Source organism: Ranitomeya imitator, chromosome 5 (genome assembly GCF_032444005.1).
Source record: "Ranitomeya imitator isolate aRanImi1 chromosome 5, aRanImi1.pri, whole genome shotgun sequence".
NCBI classification, from domain to species: domain Eukaryota; kingdom Metazoa; phylum Chordata; class Amphibia; order Anura; family Dendrobatidae; genus Ranitomeya; species Ranitomeya imitator.
This window is the reverse complement of record NC_091286.1, coordinates 165950627-165969531: the sequence shown is the minus strand read 5'-3', so window position 1 is coordinate 165969531 and position 18905 is coordinate 165950627. Positions and strand designations below refer to the sequence as shown.

Below are 18905 nucleotides of genomic sequence, written 5' to 3'. Positions count from 1 at the left end.
CTGTATCCTTGTTAATTTTTCCCTCTCCCCATGGTTTACTGCCCCTATTGCACCTCTTTTTTATCACCATGGATTTGTTTTAATTACTTTAATCAAGATAATTAAAAGAAATGTTTTAATTTCACACATCAAGGCGGATCCACATAGATCTTTATTTTAAACACAATTATTCATATCTTCTCTACAGCAAACGCTGCTGCAGGGAAGATATGAATCGCGGCTTCAGCACCAGTGGGGGGGACAGCGCTTAATGTAGCGCTGTCTCCTGCACGGCACACGGACTGCACACGGACAACGTCCGTGTGCGGTACGTGTTTTACATGGACCCATTGACTTTAATGGGTCCGTGTAATACGTGCGCTCCCACAAACACTGACATGTCTTCGTGTTTGGCACACGGAGACACGGTCCGCAAAAAATCAATGACATCTGAACAGATGTATTGATTTTAATGTGTCTACGTGTGTCAGTGGCTCCGGTACGTGAGGAAACTGTCACCTCACGTACCGGAGCCACTGACGTGTGAAACCGGCCTAATGGTAATGGCCAGAATAATGCAGCCTCTTAGGCTATGTGCAGACGTTGCGGATTTTGATGCAGATCCACAGGGTTTTTGGACGCACTGAATTGCATTGAATCTGCAGTGTAGTGCACTACCAGTGATAGTCAAGGGAAATCTAGAATTGTTGTGCACATGCTGTGGTAAAATCTGTGCGGATTTGCAGCGTTTTATTTTCCGCAGCATGTCAATTCTTTTTGCGGATCTGCAGCATTTGTGCACCCATTGACTTCCAGTGAGTCAGTCAAATCCGCAGCAAAACCGCAGGTGTAAAACGATTTGCGGTTTTGCTGCGGAGTTGCGTGCAAAAAACGCTGCAGATAGGGAGGAGGAAGAGTGTGTGTGTGGAGAAGGTGTGTGTCTGTGTGCGGGTATCTGCGTGAGCATGTGTCTGCGGGTGTGCGCACGGGTGTCTGTGTGTAGGCAGGCATCATCCAATGGGACTACTAGTCCCATCCGACTATGTCTGCTGTCACATAGAACAGTGACAGCATTAGCCAATGTTGGGACAGTAGTAGTCCCATCAGACGATGCCTGTATTCAATTGTAAAAACCAAACAAATACATACAACATACAGTACATACTCACCAAACACCTAGACCCCGATGCCCATTACTAAGCCAGGATTAATGTCACCCTACAATACAAGGGTGACATCGACCCCACAACTATTACCCCACTTGCCACTGCCACAGGGAAAGTGGGAAGAGAGAGGCTAAGTGCCGGAATTGGTGCATCTTAGAAATGTGCCATTTCTGGGGCGGTTGAGAGCTGGTGTTTGTAGCCGGGGGGGGGGGGGGGGGGAAACTATGGTCCCTTCCTAGGCTATTAATATCAGCCCACAGCTTTCTGCATAGCCTTTTCTGGTAATTAATTATAAGGGGATCCCAACTCATTTTTTTTTAGGGCCCCCCTATTTTAATAGCCAGTAAAGGCTAAATATACACCTGTGAGCTGATATTATTAGCCTGGGAAGCTCCATGGGTATTACCCCCTTCTCAGGCTATAAGCATCTGCCCCCAGTTGCTGGCTTTCCCTCTCTGGTTTGAAAAATTGCATGGGAGCCCACGCCATCTTTTTTTATTAAACAGATATTGCGTTTAAGGCTGGGGTCACACTTGCACCTCAATACCCGGCACTGCCGCCGGCACTTGGGACCAGAGTATGCAGCTGCATGTATTTCTATACAGCTGAATGCTCCGGTCCGAGTGCCGGCGGCAGTGCCGGGTATTGAGGTGCAAGGCTCGTGCAAGTTTCTCGCAATTGTGACCCCGTGCTAAGCAGATTTTGTGTGTGTGTGTGTGTCGGTGTGTCTTTATTTAACTGTTTATGTACCATTTTATTATGTTCATTACTAAACATCGGGCTTGGTATTATCTATCTGTGTGTGTAAACATTATTCTTCAATTAAGTATGTAAAAGAAGAGGTTGGACAAGGAAATTACATCACAATTCTTTATTTTTTTTGTGCTAAATAATAGATCTTTATTTAGCTTACAAAATCGCATACAAATCCGCATGAAAATCCCCATCAAAAAAGGCAAAAAATGCGGATTTTCAACTGCGCTTTCTGCCACAGGCAAATCCGCAACGTGTGCACATAGCCTAACACTGAAAAAATAGTTCATGAATGGTGTAAATAACATAACTGTAGTTTTTATAAAATCTCAATTTTATCTGCTGATCTACCAGTTCTCTAAATTCTGAGCGATATATAACCCTGCGACACCAATAATTTACAGCTTTCTGTATACACTATGCATAGGCAGAAAGCTCTAAATCATTGGTGGAGCCTGGGTTATATGGGGATGAGATCATGAATATGGTGGACTACATGGCAGCAGGTGTACCAGTTCTTTAGTGATAAACTCTTGCTGATAAAACAGTGATTTTATCAAAACTACAGCAAGCAGCCCAGTAAGTGACAAATCTGTGGAATCACGCTCTCTGTCTCTATATCATGATACTCTCAGATTAGGTGACAAAAACCCTAGTGACAAGTTCCCTTTAATAATTTTTTAAATTGTATATTATATTCTATATTACAAAGACTGTAATGTAAATATCATAAGGTATTTTACTATATTTCATCACACAAGTAGGATCTATTACTCACTGCCTTATAAAGTACATACAGTCTATTTCCCTCACAATGTCCACTTAGGGGATCTCAGTATGTGTTTTGTCACGTTTGCAGTCTATTGTTCACTGTCATGCATTAATTATAAGGGTAATATAACTTACATAGCATTTATCATACTTTTCAAATAGACGTTTCAGGTTGAGGTCTATAATTTAAATTCTATTTTAAACACATTTTGAATGGAACTTCTTGATAACATTGTTTTGCTTTATGAAGTACTTTGATTAGATCTAGCAGTTTGCCAAGAAACCCTTGGGTGTAACGTCAATGTGTCAGCCACCAGATGTCTCACTTGTGGTTCACAGCCTATGATCAAGTGCAATCCACAGAGATGCTGAAGCGGGTTACAGGAAGTGGAGCCGGCTCTCACTCGCCCTCCTACTCTCCTGTCTGACAAGCTACATAGTGGAATATTAGGGAAGTACGCCTTCTTCTTCAGGGCAAGTAAGCCACTAGACAATGCCAGGCAGGCACAATGTATTCTGGTAAGTGAAGGAAAGTAAGTGAAGGACAGTTCCAGGACCTATAGTGCTGGCAAAATCGTGATGGAGGGAAATCATGAACAGATTAGTCTGCTATGCACCAAAAGCATTCATAATTTATTATGGGGCTTAAAGGGATCCTGTCAGCAGTTTTGGCCGATATAAGATACGGCCACTGCTTATCAGGGCTTATCTACAGCATTCTATAATGCTATATATCTTCCCCCAATCCGACCTGAAAGAGAAGAAAAATAACTTTTTATTATGCTCACTTGTGGGGTGGTTCTGTCCGAGGGGTGTCGCTGGTCTTGGTCCCTTCGTCATCCACACAGTCTCCTCGGCACAGCGCTCCTACACAGGTGTACTTCTGTGCCCTGTTGAGGACAGAACAAAGTACTGCAGTGCACATGCGCCGGGGATCTTTGACCTTTCCCAGCGCCTGCAGCACTTTGCTCTACCCTCAACAGGGACATGGTGCCAAGGAGATGCACCATCCATACAAAGCAAGCAGGAGAGTGGCATCGCAAGAAGATGGGAGGCGCCGGACCAAGAAGAGTGACACTCCTCAGACCGGACCACCCCGCAGGTGAGTAATCTCCTATCGGCCTAACCTGGTGACCGTTTCCCTTTAAGGGAAGCAAGACCATACTTTTAGGTAAACTGTCAGATACACTTTAATTCTTGCATTTTTTTTAACAATCATTTCATGTAACAGGAACAAGCAGAAAAACCCCCCAATGAGCATATACAGAGATACTTCCACTTGCTCCTGACGAAACTGCAGACACGGTGAAACGTGCGTCGAGGTTCATAGTGCTATTTGATCATTTATTTTAGTAGGATATAATGCTCTGATCACTTAGTATTTGTCATTGTTTGCATGTTCCATCTATGACAGGGAGTATACCATTCCTGTTGTTTTTTTCACTGTATTTATGTATATTAACTTTTATCAGCATATGTAATATGTATATTTTACTATTATTTATCATGTTGCTCCTATGTTGCTATGGTTATATGACATGCAGGTTTGAAGGAATAATAAATTTTACATAAGGATTACTATTGGTTATAAGCTTTTCAATGACAGATTGGAAACTTGGTGTCATCTTCTCTGACGTGGTTGCCACAATCTTTGTCCTAATGGAAGTAACAGGAAAAAATCAATATTAGTATATATTTTGCAATATTCTAAGGGTTAAATAAACACAAAAATAGAAAAAAGAAAACAAAATAACACAGCTGAAATTGTCATTTTTGGTAGACATTTAAAAGAGCTGGTGCATTATTTTGGTCCTTTTCTTGCATTAACCCCTGATTAGTGGCACACTTTTGTGTTTACACTTGATTGGAAATAACTTTTTTATTTTTTCCATGGATACAGTCATGTGAAGCCTTGAGTTTCTTTTTGAAGGATGAGCTGTAGATTTTTTAAGAACCATTTTCTGTAAAATGCAGATAAAATGCAATAGTGGAACAAATCACAAAAAAAGTTTAAGCCACAGTATGATTCTGATATAAACTCATCATGCAAGTATTGTATATTGAATGGGTTATCATGGATATGCGGATATCAAATTAGGCTTTTAATTTGTGAACTATATGTATAACTAACACACAGGCCGGCGTCACACTTAGCTTAGGAAAATACGGTCCGTTTTTTACAGGCGTAATACACAGAAAAGTTCCTGAACAGTGATCCGTATTCAACGCGAGGATGCGATTTTTTTTTCTCTAAAAATTATCTGTGTGTCATCCGTATGGCATCTGTACGGCGAGATTTTCTCGTCGGCTTGCAAAATGGACATAGAATGGATCCATGGGCTCAAATGTTCGTGAAAACATATATACACAATTTATACACAGGATTCAGCCGGCCGGCCACGACCAAATAGCGAAGCGTGGTTCAAATTCCGTGCCAATTCACGGGCGGACTGCCCGTCGCTGATTGTTCGCGGCCGGGCGTGACCAATCAGTGAAGCCAGGGCCGGCTCCAGGTTTTTGAGGGCCCCAGGCAAAAGTCTCAGTGGGCCCCCCCTCTTTAACACATACCACGATTCATGATGCACAGATACAGCAGAGAAACATAGCACAGCCAAGTAGCGTATAACACAGCCCATGTAGTATATTGCTCAGCCCACGTAGTATATTGCCCAGCCACGTAGTATATTGCCCAGCCACGTAGTATATTGCCCAGCCACATAGTATATTGCCCAGCCACATAGTATATTGCACAGCCACATAGTATATTGCACAGCCACATAGTATATTGCCCAGACACATAGTATATTGCCCAGCCACGTAGTATATAGCACAGACACGTAGTATATTGCCCAGCCACGTAGTATATAGCAGACACGTAGTATATTGCCCAGCCACGTAGTATATTGCCCAGCCACGTAGTATATTGCCCAGCCACGTAGTATACAGCACAGCCACGTAGTATATAGCACAGCCCACATAGTGTATAACACAGCCCACGTAGTGTATAACACAGCACACGTAATGTATAGCACAGCCCACTTAGTGTATAGCACAGCCACGTAGTATATTGCACAGACACGTAGTATATTGCCCAGCCACATAGTATATAGCAGACACGTAGTATATAGCACAGACACGTAGTATATAGCACAGACACGTAGTATATTGCCCAGCCACGTAGTATATAGCACAGACACGTAGTATATTGCCCAGCCAAGTAGTATATTGCCCAGCCACGTAGTATATAGCACAGCCACATAATATATTGCACATTCACGTAGTATATTGCACAGCCCATAGTACATTGCCCAGCCACGTAGTATATTGCCCAGCCACGTGATATATTGCACAGACACGTAGTATATTGCCCAGCCACGTAGTATCTTGCGCAGCCACGTAGTATATTGCCCAGCCACGTACTATATTGCCCAGCCATGAGAATATTGCCACATAGTATATAGCACAGAGACGAAGTGTATAGCACAGACACGTAGTATAAAGCACAGACACGTAGTGTATAGCACAGACACGTAGTATATTGCCCAGCCACGTAGTATATAGCAGACACGTAGTATATTGCCCAGCCACGTAGTATATAGCAGACACGTAGTATATAGCACAGACACGTAGTATATTGCCCAGCCACGTAGTATATTGCCCAGCCAAGTAGTATATTGCCCAGCCACGTAGTATATAGCACAGCCACATAATATATTGCACATTCACGTAGTATATTGCACAGCCACATAATATATTGCACAGCCACGTAGTATATAGCACAGCCACGTAATATATAGAAAAGATACGTAGTATATAACACAGCCCATGCAGTATATAACACAGGCCACGTAGTATAGAGCACAGCGATGTAGTATATTTCCCAGCCACGTAATGTATACCAAAGCCATGTAGTATATAGCACAGCCCACATAGTATATAGCATAGAGATGTAGTATATAACACAGCCCACGTAGTATATAGCAATGTGGGAACCATATCCCTGTTAAAAAAAATGATTAAAATAAAAAATAGTTATATACTCAGCCTCCGTCGGCCCCCCCGATCCAGCCGAGGCGTTTACCGATGGTCCTCGCGACGCTCCAGTCCCAAGAGTGCATTGCGGTCTCGCGAGATGATGACGTGTGGTCTCGTAAGACCGCTACGTCATCATCTCGCAAGACCGCAATGCATGGACCGGTCACCGGAGCATCGCGAGGAGCGGGAAAGGCCTCGGCTGGATCCGGGGGGCCAACGGAAGATGAGTATATAATGATTTTTTTTTTTTTTTTTACTATTTCTAACATTAGATCTTTTTACTATTGATGCTGCATGGGCAGCATCAATAGTAAAAAGTTGGTCACACAGGGTTAATAGCGGCGTTAACGGAATGCGTTACACCGCGGCATAACACGGTCCGTTAACCCATTGTGAGCGCTGACTGCGGGGAGTAAGGAGCGGCCACTTTGCCGCTGGACTGTGCCCGACGCTGATTGGTCGTTGCCTTTTTGCCGCGACCAATCAGCGACTTGGGATTTCTGTGAAAGAGAGACAGAAGGACAGACAGAAAGACGGAAGTGACCCTTAGACAATTATATGGTAGATATATATTTATATTTCATACAGCATTAGATAGCTTAAAAGCCAGTAATGCGAGTGGGAAGAGAGAGGCTAAGTGCCAGAATAGGCGCATCTTACAGATGTGCCTTTTCTGGGGGTGGCTGAGGGCAGATGTTTTTTAGCCAGGTGGGGGGGCAGTAACCATGGTCCCTCTCTAGGTTATTAATATCTGCCCTCAGTCACTGGCTTTCCCACTTTGCCAGAGAAAATTGCGCCTGAGGCCACGCCAGTTTGTTCCGTGATTTAACTCTTTATTTTAACACCTACAGCCACCAAATTTTGCACACAGACACTTCTAACATTAGTAGTGAGTAATATGTAAAAAAATAAGGGATATGAAATGTATCATATCCTGTTGGGTTTGATAAGGAGATGGCAAAAGCCGGCAATTGAATTACTGGCTTTTAAGCTGTCTAGATCTGTATGAAATATAAAATATATATATATACAGTATATATATATATATACACTATATAATTGTCTAAGGGTCACTTCCGTCTTTCTGTCTGTCACGGATATTCATTGGTCGCGGCCTGTTTGTCATGGAAATCCAAGTCCCTGATTGGTCGTGGCAAAACAGCCATGACCAGTCAGCGACGGGTACAGTCCGGCGGCAAAATGGCCGCTCATTACTGCCCGCAGTCAGTGCCCGCTCCGTACTCCCCTCCAGGCAGCGCTCACTCAGGGTTAATGGCAGCGCTAATGGACCGTGTAACGCACTCCATTAACGCTGCTATTAACCCTGTGTGACCAACTTTTTACTATTCATGCTGCCTATGCAGCATCAATAGTAAAAAGATATAATGTTAAAAATAATTAAAAAAATAAAAAATCGTTATATACTCACCGTCCGTCGGCCCCTCGGATCTATCATCTCGCGAGACCGCAAAGCACTATTCAGACCAGAGTGCGCGAGGAGCGTCGGTAACCGCTTCGATCCGGGGGCCAACGGAAGGTGAGTATATAACTATTTATTATTTTAATTCTTTTTTTAACAGGGATATGATGCCCACATTGCTATATACTACGTGGGCTGTGGAATATACTATGTGGCTGTGCAATATACTAAGTGGGCTGTGCAATATACTACGTGGGCTGGACAATATACTACGTGGGATGGGCAACATACTACGTGGGCTGTGCAATATACTACGTGGCTGTGCTATACACTAAGAGGGCTGCGCTATACACTACGTGGGCTGTGTTATACACTACGTGGGCTGTGTTATACACTACGTGGCCTGTGTTATATATTACGTGGCTGTGTTATATGATATGTGGGCTGTTATACACTCCGTGGGCTGTGCTATATACTATGTGGCTGTGCTATATACTCCGTGGGCTGTGCTATATACTACGTGGCTGTGCTATATACTCCATGGACTGTTATATACTACGTGGCTGTGCTATATACTCCGTGCCTGTGCTATATACTACCAAATATAACCAGCAGAAAGAAAAGTATCACTCCAGTTATGCACACCACGTATAAAAAATGAAAACATAATGTAGGAAAAAACACAAGATTTTATTGACACACAACATAATAAAACATACTTAAAAACAGAAAGGCAAGGCCCTGTCCATAACACTCAGTAAATACAGAGTACAATAATATATATAACCCATAATAAGCATACTGATAACCAATGCTATAAGCCTGCCTGTACCCTAGGACTAGATGCAGACCATACGTGGCCAGCTCACAGGATAAACTAACCAACCCAGGCGGATGTATACAAAATCCTAAGTGGCCAGTAAACACCCAAATAGTGCATTTAGCCCGAACGGCTCATGGGACAAAAATATCTACCCTAAGCCAGTAAGGCAACAGGATCCCAAAATAGCAGTGGGAGGAAAAAAAAAAAAAGCACTGGAACCGCCAGGAAAAACCTCAGAGCACTAGAAGAAGGGGTTACCCAAGTGGTGACCAGAGCGGAGTCCGTGGGCAGCCAGGCAAGCAAGCTTGTAGGACAGGGACCAGAGCAGCCCCACGCGTATCGCCCTTCAAGAGAGGGCTTCGTCAGGGGAAGTACTTCCCCTGACGAAGCCGTCTCTTGAAGGGCGATACGCGTGGGGCTGCTCTGGTCCCTGTCCTACTTGCTTGCTTGCCTGGCTGCCCACGGACTCCGCTCTGGTCACCACTTGGGTAACCCCTTCTTCTAGTGCTCTGAGGTTTTTCCTGGCGGTTCCAGTGCTTTTTTTTTTCTCCCACTGTTATTTTGGGATTCTGGTGATAAAGGGATCCAAACCCTAACCCTAACACTAACCCTAAGGATCCAAACCCTAACCCTAGCCCTAACCCTAGCCATCCAAACCCTAACCCTACCCCTAACCCTAGGGATCCAAACCCTAACCCTAGCCCTAACCCTACCCCTAGCCATTTCTATTTATAGTGGGTTTTCTAGTTGATTTTTATGATTGGCAGCTGTCACACACTAAAGACGCTTTTTATTCCAAAAAATATTTTTTGCGTTACCACATTTTGAGAGCTACAATTTTTCCATATTTTGGTCCACAGAGTCATGTCACACGCCCTCTGTAGTCCCATTGGCAGTGTCTGGATCTTGATTTTTCTCTTGTGAAATTTCTCATCATGTGTATCAAAAACGCAAACGCAGGAAAAGACGCATGTAAATGCGTAAAAACGCGGGTTTTTTACCGCATACGAAAACGCATGGGTCTAAAAAACGCAGCGTTTGTATGCATTTACATGCGTTTTTTTCACCACCTGCGGATGTATTTTAAACGCAAATGTGAAACTAGCCTAACAAGACAGGAAAAGTATTGCAGGAATTTAGGCAAATCCCCAAATAACTGATTGGGCTGATATCTTTATAAAGCTTAGGGATATACCTCTCAAGAGAAGGGATTTGCTCTCTTATCTGTTTGTCTCTGTGCTTATGATGATTCTGTATTAATCAGAGCAGAAGTAAAAGAATACAACCAGTGGCACATTTCAGTCATATAAGGCGACATTTACACTGCGTTTGCTCAGCTAAGTCAATCAAACTGGCTATACCATTTCCTATAATGAGTTGACTATGGCGATATTGGCTACTGTAGCTTTTCTTTTTAGTGGCATACATCAGAGATTTCTATTTGAGGCTATGCGTCAGGAAATCTTTCAGACACATACCTCTGACAAAAGGCTGAAACGTAATTTATTTAATAAGCTAGGTTTATAAGGGTGATCATTTGATAGGTTCAATCAAAATGCTGGCGATTGATTTTAGAGCCCTCACTGTATAGTGAGAGGTGATTGTAACCGCTCCCTGCATGCCACTCTGACAGGAAGCGAACAGCTACAAGGAGGACAGAAGTTTATTTTCGCCCTGCAGCCGCTGCCCTAATAAAGCAGCCGGGCATGGTTTTGATTCTATTCACATGCAGATTGTCCCTACATCTGCAGATAAATAGCATTTTCTGACATGACAGGCTCCTTTTATAAATGGGAGTCAGGTTGTTATTGGGAGTCTTAAAAATACTAAACTTTTCTTGTTGTCATACCAAAACCTTGATCCAATGGCAAATCGTGATAATGTAAAGAGAAACTAAGGCTATGTTCAGACCAGGTTTTGTTGGCCGCTCATGGCTGAGACATTCAGATATTCCCCAACAACACTGATAACTTCAATGAGACAACGTATGACATTTTGGACTCCTTTCCAATGTGATATGAATATAACCTAATCCAAACTGTTTTCTGTGAGGGACGTAATTTGACGTGCTACTGAATGGTTTTGCACTGTGCTGAGGCTCCAAAGCTCAGCCCATAAAAAGAGACTAAAAGTGTCCTAACAAGCATAACTTCCACCCACACCCAAGCCCATCCTGCTCCAGAACACTCCAGGCACCAGGATGATTAAAACCAGGAAGAAGGATAAAGGTTCTGGGTCTCCGCCAACAACACTGCAAAAAGAACTAGGCCACAACAAAGCCTCAGCCTCTAGTAGGCTGTCTTTGACAGACCACATTTCCTACCTGCGGCTTGCAACACTAGATGCCCCATCTATGCCAGCGACTAATCTGCAGAGATCCACAGAAAACTTCCCCATCCTCCACCGATGAAGAGGCAGACTCACCAATTGTAAGTAAAAGCATTAAAAGAAAGACTCGCGTGAGTGACGGTGAGTGCATGAAAGGAGCCATGATCAAAACTCTCCTGTTATATTCACTGACAAGGATGAGTCAATAAATGACCCAGAACATGAAGAAGACAGGGCCCAGACTGGACCTTACAGTCTCTCCTGAAACAATTCCAGCACATTTAAAGCGGAACTCCGAATCAGATCGCAACAACTCTGGTTCCACTCTGGATGCAACAAGCATCAATGATATTATGGTGGCACTTAACAATACCCTAGAAAAAAATCTCACCAAGAAGTTTGATCAACTGAAGTCACAAAAAGAAGTCACAAAACTAAAAACGAAAATCACAGAGATATAGAACAGGAGCAGGAGGAATATTTTGAAGCTCAGAGGCATGCCTGAATCTATCTTACCTCAATTCACCAAGAATCTGATACAGAAAGCCCTGCTAGATACCAACGACATGTACTGCACAACAGACCGGGCTCACAGATTAACTGAGCCTGGCATTGTGGCGAAAGATTTAACAAGAGATGTTAAAGTAAGACTTAATTTTTACCATATCTAGGACCAACTCATGTCCTGCATGAAAGTAAATAAAGCTTTCCTTCCAGCATTCAACCAGAAGAGAATGACTAAAAACAAATTCCTTATTATCCTGGACACTCTGCTACAAAAGTCTTCTCCTGAATTAAGGTAACTTTACTTCTCTACCTAAACCACAGAATGTTTGGGATGTCGTGGCCCTGTTTGCCAGAACTTTACCCCTATGGAGGTCATTCCCAGGAACAGTCTACACCAGGAGACCTCCCAGGAATCTTGTAGGCGGACTAGGCCTAGATCAAATGTACGTTACAATAAGATGTTCTTAATGTTGTATTGTTTATTATTTCTTCTTTTTTTCCTCCCACAGGTTAAAATACAAAACTGTTATTTCAGAAAAAGTATACATGTAGTGATTTATTGGTGTAAAAATTCTATCTTTAAGTATATTGTCTGTTGTGATTACTCCTGTCCCCGAAAAGCTTAAAGATGAGCCTATATATCCTCTCAGTAAATGTTAGAGGACTAAATAGAACACAAAAGAGATTTCACGCCTAGAAAGAGGCAACAACATATAACTGTACCATAGTTGGATTCCAAGAAACTAAATTATCAAGCAATAAAACTCCCAAATTTGAAAACAAAGTTTCCTGCATATTTTTAATTCTTCGAATATTAGAAAGAAGGCAGGAGTAATTACTCCAATAAAGAGACACAGTCACATTCCAACTTCTGTCAGAAACAGGCAACAAACTAATTTAATAAACCAGACACAAAAATGGTTTTTTCATGGAAGTCAGGCTGGTTAGAAAAAGAGACATACAGTGGGTACAGAAAGTATTCAGACCCCTTTAAATTTTTCACTCTTTGTTTCATTGCTGCCATTTGGTAAATTCAAACTATTTCATTTTTTTTTTCATTAATGTACACTCTGCAACCCATCTTGACTGAAAAAGTAGAAATGTAGATTTTTTTGCATATTTATTAAAAAAGAAAAACTGAAATATCACATGGTCATAAGTATTCAGACCCTTTGCTCAGACACTCCTATTTAAGTCACATGATTTTCATTTCCATGTGATCCTCTTCTCTTTGAGATGATTCTACTCATTCATTGGAGTCCAGCTGTGTTTAATTAAACTGATAGGACTTGATTTGGAAAGCCACACATCTGTCTATGTAAGACCTCACAGCTCACAGTGCATGTCAGACCAAATGAGAATCATGAGGTCAAATGAACTGGCCAAGGAGCTCAGAGACAGAATTGTGGCAAGGCACACATCTGGCCAAGGTTACAGAGGAATTTCTGCAGTACTCAAGGTTTCTAAGAGCAGAGTGGCCTCCATAATCATTAAATGGAAGAAGTTTGGGACCATCAGAAGTCTTCCTAGACCAGGCCGTCCAGCCAAACTGAGCAATCGTGGGAGAAGAGCCTTGGTGAGAGAGGTAAAGAAGATCACTGTGGCTGAACTCCAGAAATGCAGTAGGGAGATGGGAGAAAGTTCCACAAAGTCAACTATCACTGCAGCCCTCCACCAGTTGGGCATTTATGGCAGAGTGGCCCGACGGAAGCCTCTCCTCAGTGCAAGACATATGAAAGCCCACATAGAGTTTGCTAAAAAAAAAACACATGAATGACTCCCAGACTATGAGAAATAAGATTCTCTGGTCTGATGAGACGAAGACAGACCTTTTTGGTGATAATTCTATTCCGTATGTGTGGAGAAAACCAGGCACTGTTCATCACCTGCCAATACAATCCCAACAGTGAATGCTATGGGGTGATTTTCAGCTGCAGGGACAGGATGACTGGTTGCCACTGAAGGAAACATGAATGCGGTCAAGTACAGAGATATCCTGGATGAAAACCTCTTCCATAGTGCTCAGGGCCTCACACTTGGTCGAAGGTTCACCTTCCAACAAGACAATAACCCTAAGTACGCAGCTAAAATAACAAAGGAGTGGCTTCAGAACTCAGTGACCATTCTTGACTGGCCCAGCCAGAGCCCTGACCTAAACCCAATTAAGCATCTCTGGAGAGAACTGAAAATTACTGTCCACCAACGTTCACCATCCAACCTGACGTAACTGGAGAGGATCTGCAAGGAAGATTGGCAGAGGATCCCCAAATCCAGGTGTGAAAAACTTGTTGCACGATTCCCAAGAAGACTTAATACTGAGCAAAGGGTCCGAATACTTATGACCATGTGATATTTCAGTTTTTCTTTAATAAATTTGCAAAAATTTCTACATTTCTGTGTTTTTTTCAGTCAAGATGAGGTGCAGAGCGTACATTAATGTGAAAAAAATGAACTTTTTTGAATTTACCAAATGGCTGCAATGAAACAAAGTGTGAAAAATCTAAAGTGGTCTGAATACTTTCCGTACCCACTGTACCTCAACAACAACATCCCTCTCACATCTCTAATTCAGGCTCATATTCTTGATACAAAACTTAAATTACCAAGCTTTCCCCACACTTAAAGCCTCAGTATATACATGGAAAAAATAATCTTACATGTAAGGATAAAGTATTGAAGATTAAAGGGGTATTCCCATCTACAAGATCCTATCACAATATGTAGTAGGTGTAATAATAATAATAATTTTAGCAAATACCTTCAATTAGAAATGTAGTATAGTCTTTCTGATTCGCTGTGTCTCTTTCCTCATGTGTAGGCATTGTAGGACCTTAAGTATCCATGGTTCCGACCACTGATCTATCTATATAATCGTCTAAAGCAGGGGTGTCAAACTGCATTCCTCGAGGGCCGCACACCATGCGTGTTTTCAAGATTTCCTGTTTGCAGCCCTGGAGGAGTGCAGTTTGACACCCCTGGTCTAAGGGGTACTTCCGTCTGTTTGTCTCTCAGTCTGTAATCCCGTGTCGCTGCCAGCCGCGAACAATCGGCGACAGGCTTGGTCTGACCGCGAATTCGCCCCTCTCTACTCTCCTCAAGTCAGTGCCCCCTCCCTACTCCCCTCCTGTCAGTGCCAGTGTGTCGCCTCATCCCGGACAGACTTTTTACTATTGATGCTGCCTATGCAGCATCAATAGTAAAAAGATATAATGTTAAAAATAATAATAAAAGAAAAAATTGTGCTTTTCTCACCTTCCGACGTCCACCGATGCGCGCGATGCTGCCACCAGCTTCCTTTCCCAGTGATGCATTGCGAAATTACCCAGATGACCTAGCGGTCTCGCGAGACCGCTAAGTCATCTGGGTAATTTTGCAATGCATCACTGGAAACGGAAGCTGGCGGCAGCATCGCGACAGCTTTGTTGGATGCCGGAGGGTGAGTATATAATTATTTTAAATTTTTTTTTTAACAGGGATGTGGTGCCCACACTGCTATATACTACGTGAGCTGTGTTATATACTGCGTGGCCTGTGTTATATACTACGTGGGCTGTGTTATATACTACGTGGGCTGTGCTATATATTACGTGGGTTGTGCTATATACTGCCTGGCTGCTATATACTACGTGGGCAGTGTTATATACTGCGTGGGCTGTGTTATATACTACGTGGGCTGTGTTATATACTGCCTGGCTGCTATATACTACGTAGCTGCTATATACTACGTGGCTGCGCTATATACTACGTGGCTGTCTGTGGTACGTTAGCTGTGCTATATACTATGTGGCTGCTATATACTATGTGGCTGCTATATACTACGTGGCTGTCCTATATACTACGTGGCTGTGCTATATGTTATGATCTGGTGGCCTAGGAGCAGCATGAGACGGACTCTGGAGAAGGTGGTCCCTGTACTGACCGCAAACCCTGAACCTAGCAGCGCAACTAGAAGTAGCCGTGGGGGGTGCCTAACACTCCCTAGACCCCTCGGCACAGCCTAAGATCTAACTACCCCTAAAGACAGAAACAGGAAACCTATCTTGCCTCAGAGAAAATCCCCAAAGGATAGATAGCCCCCCACAAATATTGACTGTGAGAGGAGAGGGAAATAACATACGCAGATATGAAATCAGATTTTAGCATAGGAGGCCATACTAGCTAAAAAGAAAGAACAGAACAGAGTACTATGCGGTCAGTATAAAACACTAGAAAATATCCACCGCAGAAAATACGGATCACCACATCTGACTAAAGACATGGGGGGTATATCTGCATCTCCAGAGAAATAGCTAGGCTGCAAAAAATCCTTCACAGACTAAGCTGGACAAGACAAAAACATGAAAATGCACAGAACTATAAGGTTGTAGAAAAGCACAGCAAACTGGAGAGACCAGCAGGGAAGTGAATCCTTCAAGAACAATGGACAACTGGCACTGACTAAAGGATCCTGCAAAGCTATATACCCCAGTCAGTTTTGCAATTAGTAGATACACCTGTCCACTCTTGCAGTCCAGGCACAACTGCATTACCCTCTACAACCACCGGAGGAAGCCCAAAAGCTGAATTCACAACAGCTATATACTACGTGGCTGCCTTTGTTATATACTATGTGGCTTTGCTATATACTACGTGGCTGTGCTATATATTACGTGGCTGGCTGTGCTATATACTACGTGGCTGTGCTAAGCGCGACGTACATACATACATACATATTCTAGAATACCCGATGCATTAGAATCGGGCCGTGATAATTAGCTAGTTGCTAGTGGACGTAACCATGGGTAGCTAAGGTCCTGCAATGCCTGCACATGCGGATAGAGACATTGCCAATCAGAGGTATTTGCTAATACTATTATTATTACACCTACTACACATTGGAATAGTATCTTGGAGATGGGAATACCCCATTTAATCCTCACAATATACCAAATAAATTCTTAGAAATTGTCAGAAAAATATTTAGAATTGAGAGTCCTCAGTCCTAACACGGTACCAAGATATATTTCTTTCCTGTATAGAAATTGTCATAAACCAATGTGCATCATCTGGAATATCTCACCCATCAAACATCCTACAAGATCCAAACTCTGGACAATTACAAACCTTTAACTCTCTTAAAAGTGCCTTCAACATGTCTGATTCAGATCTATGTAAAATTAAAAAATAGAGGAATACATAAATACAAAACTAAAATTCTCCCTTACTTTCCCCAGAACAATCTCATTTTTTCTAGATAATACAAAAATAAAAACAAATGGAGTACTAGATTAATCTATCCATGGCTCAATGACGACAAACTCTACTAAAAAAAACATAAATATACATAAATGTGAGAGACCTGAATATTTCATATTCCATTGAAAAATGGTCTCAAGCCCTTAACCCCTTAACGACCGCCGATACGCCTTTTAACGGCGGCCGCCCCAGAGCCGGGGGCAGCCGAGACCCCAGAGAACATGATTCGGGTTTTTTTTTACCGACCCCGCTTTTGCGATCGCCGGTAATTAACCGTTTACCGGCGATCGCAAAAAAAAAAAACGCGATTTCCCTTTTAATTTCCCTGTCCTTCGATGTGATCGCACATCAGAGGACAGAGAAATAGGGTCCCCAATAGCCCCCCGATACTTACCTGTCTCTCCCGGTGCTCCTCGTGGCTCCCGATGGGAGCCGCTATCTTTTTCCAGCAAAAAAATGGCGGGCGGGCGCATGCGCAGTGCGCATGCGCAGTGCGCCCGCGGGCCAGCACCGGGAGGATCTTTGGGGTCTCGGCTGCCGGGGGTAGCCGAGATCCCAAAGAACATGATCGGGGTCGGTTTTACCGACCCCTGTTTTGCGATCGCCGATAATTAACTGTTTACTGGCGACCGCAAAAAAAAAAAAAAAAAAGCATAAGTATAATTCTCTGTACTCTGATGTGATCGCACATCAGAGGACAGAGAAATAGGGGGATTCGGGGACCCTATTTTACTTACCGGTGTCCCTGGGTCCTCCTGCTGCTCCTCCTGGCCACCGGCGTCTTCATGAGAACAGAAAATGGCGGGTGCATGCGCAGTGCGCCCGCCATCTGTCGCCATCTGCCGGCCGGCAGGAGAAGAGCAGTTGGGGCTAAAATTAGGGTTAGGGTTAGGGCTAGGGTTGGGGCTAAATTTAGGGTTAGGGTTGGGGCTAAATTTAGGGTTAGGGTTGGGGCTAAATTTAGGGTTAGGGTTGGGGCTAAATTTAGGGTTAGGGTTCTTTCACACTTACGTCGGTATGGGGCTGTCGCAATGCGTCGGCTCGACATACCGACGCACGTTGTGAAAATTGTGCACAACGTGGGCAGCGAATGTAGTTTTCCAACGCATCCGCTGCCCAATCTATGTCCTGGGGAGGAGGGGGGCGGAGTTACGGCCACGCATGTGCGGTCAGAAATGGCGGACGCGACGTACAAAAAAAGTTACATTGAACTTTATTTGTGCCAACGGTCCGCCAAAACACAACTGATCCAGTGCACGACGGACGCGACGTGTGGCCATCCGTCGCGATCCGTCGGCAATACAAGTCTATGGGCAAAAAAAGCATCCTGCGGGCACATTTGCAGGACCCGTTTTTTGTCCAAAACGACGGATTGCGACGGATGCCAAACGCAAGTGTGAAAGTAGCCTTAGGGCTAGGGTTAGGGCTAAAGTTAGGGCTGGAGCTAAAGTTAGGGCTAGGGTTAGGGTTGGGACTAAATTTAGGGTTAGAGTTAGGGCAAGGGTTGGGGCTAAAGTTAGGGCTAGGGTTGCGGCTAAAGTTAGGGTTAGAGTCGGGATTAGGGTTAGGATTAGGGTTGGTATTAGGGTTAGGGTTGGCATTAGGGTTACGCTTGGGATTAGGGTTAGGTTTGGGATTAGGGTTAAGGTTAGGGTTGTGATTAGGGGTGTATTGGGATTTTAGGGTTAGGTTTGAGGTTAGGGTTGAGATTAGGATTAGGGGTGTGTTGGATTTAGGGTTTTGATTAGGGTTATGGTTAGGGTTGACATTAGGGTTGTTTTGGGGTAAGGGTTGTGATTATCGTTAGGGTTAGTGATTAGGATTATGGATCGGGTTGGGATTAGGGTTAGGGGTGTGTTGGGGTTAGGGTTGGAGCTAGAATTGGGGG

The 18905-nt window shown here is 43.4% G+C and overlaps 1 protein-coding gene across 7 annotated transcripts in view; it reads right to left on the bottom strand.

Moving 5' to 3' along the window:
- The window catches only part of FAM120B (family with sequence similarity 120 member B), a 408137-nt gene that overhangs the window by 106974 nt on the left and 282258 nt on the right, over positions 1 to 18905 (bottom strand). For 4 of the 7 annotated variants that reach the window (XM_069769281.1, XM_069769285.1, XM_069769284.1 and 1 more), the window contains one exon: positions 2002 to 4325. The exons of the other annotated variants lie outside the window; for them this stretch is intronic. In XM_069769281.1, the coding sequence (XP_069625382.1) occupies positions 4291 to 4325 (35 nt within the window). In that variant the 3' untranslated portion in view covers positions 2002 to 4290. Of the gene's footprint in view, positions 1 to 2001; positions 4326 to 18905 lie in introns of those variants that run through there. 7 annotated transcript variants of the gene reach the window in all.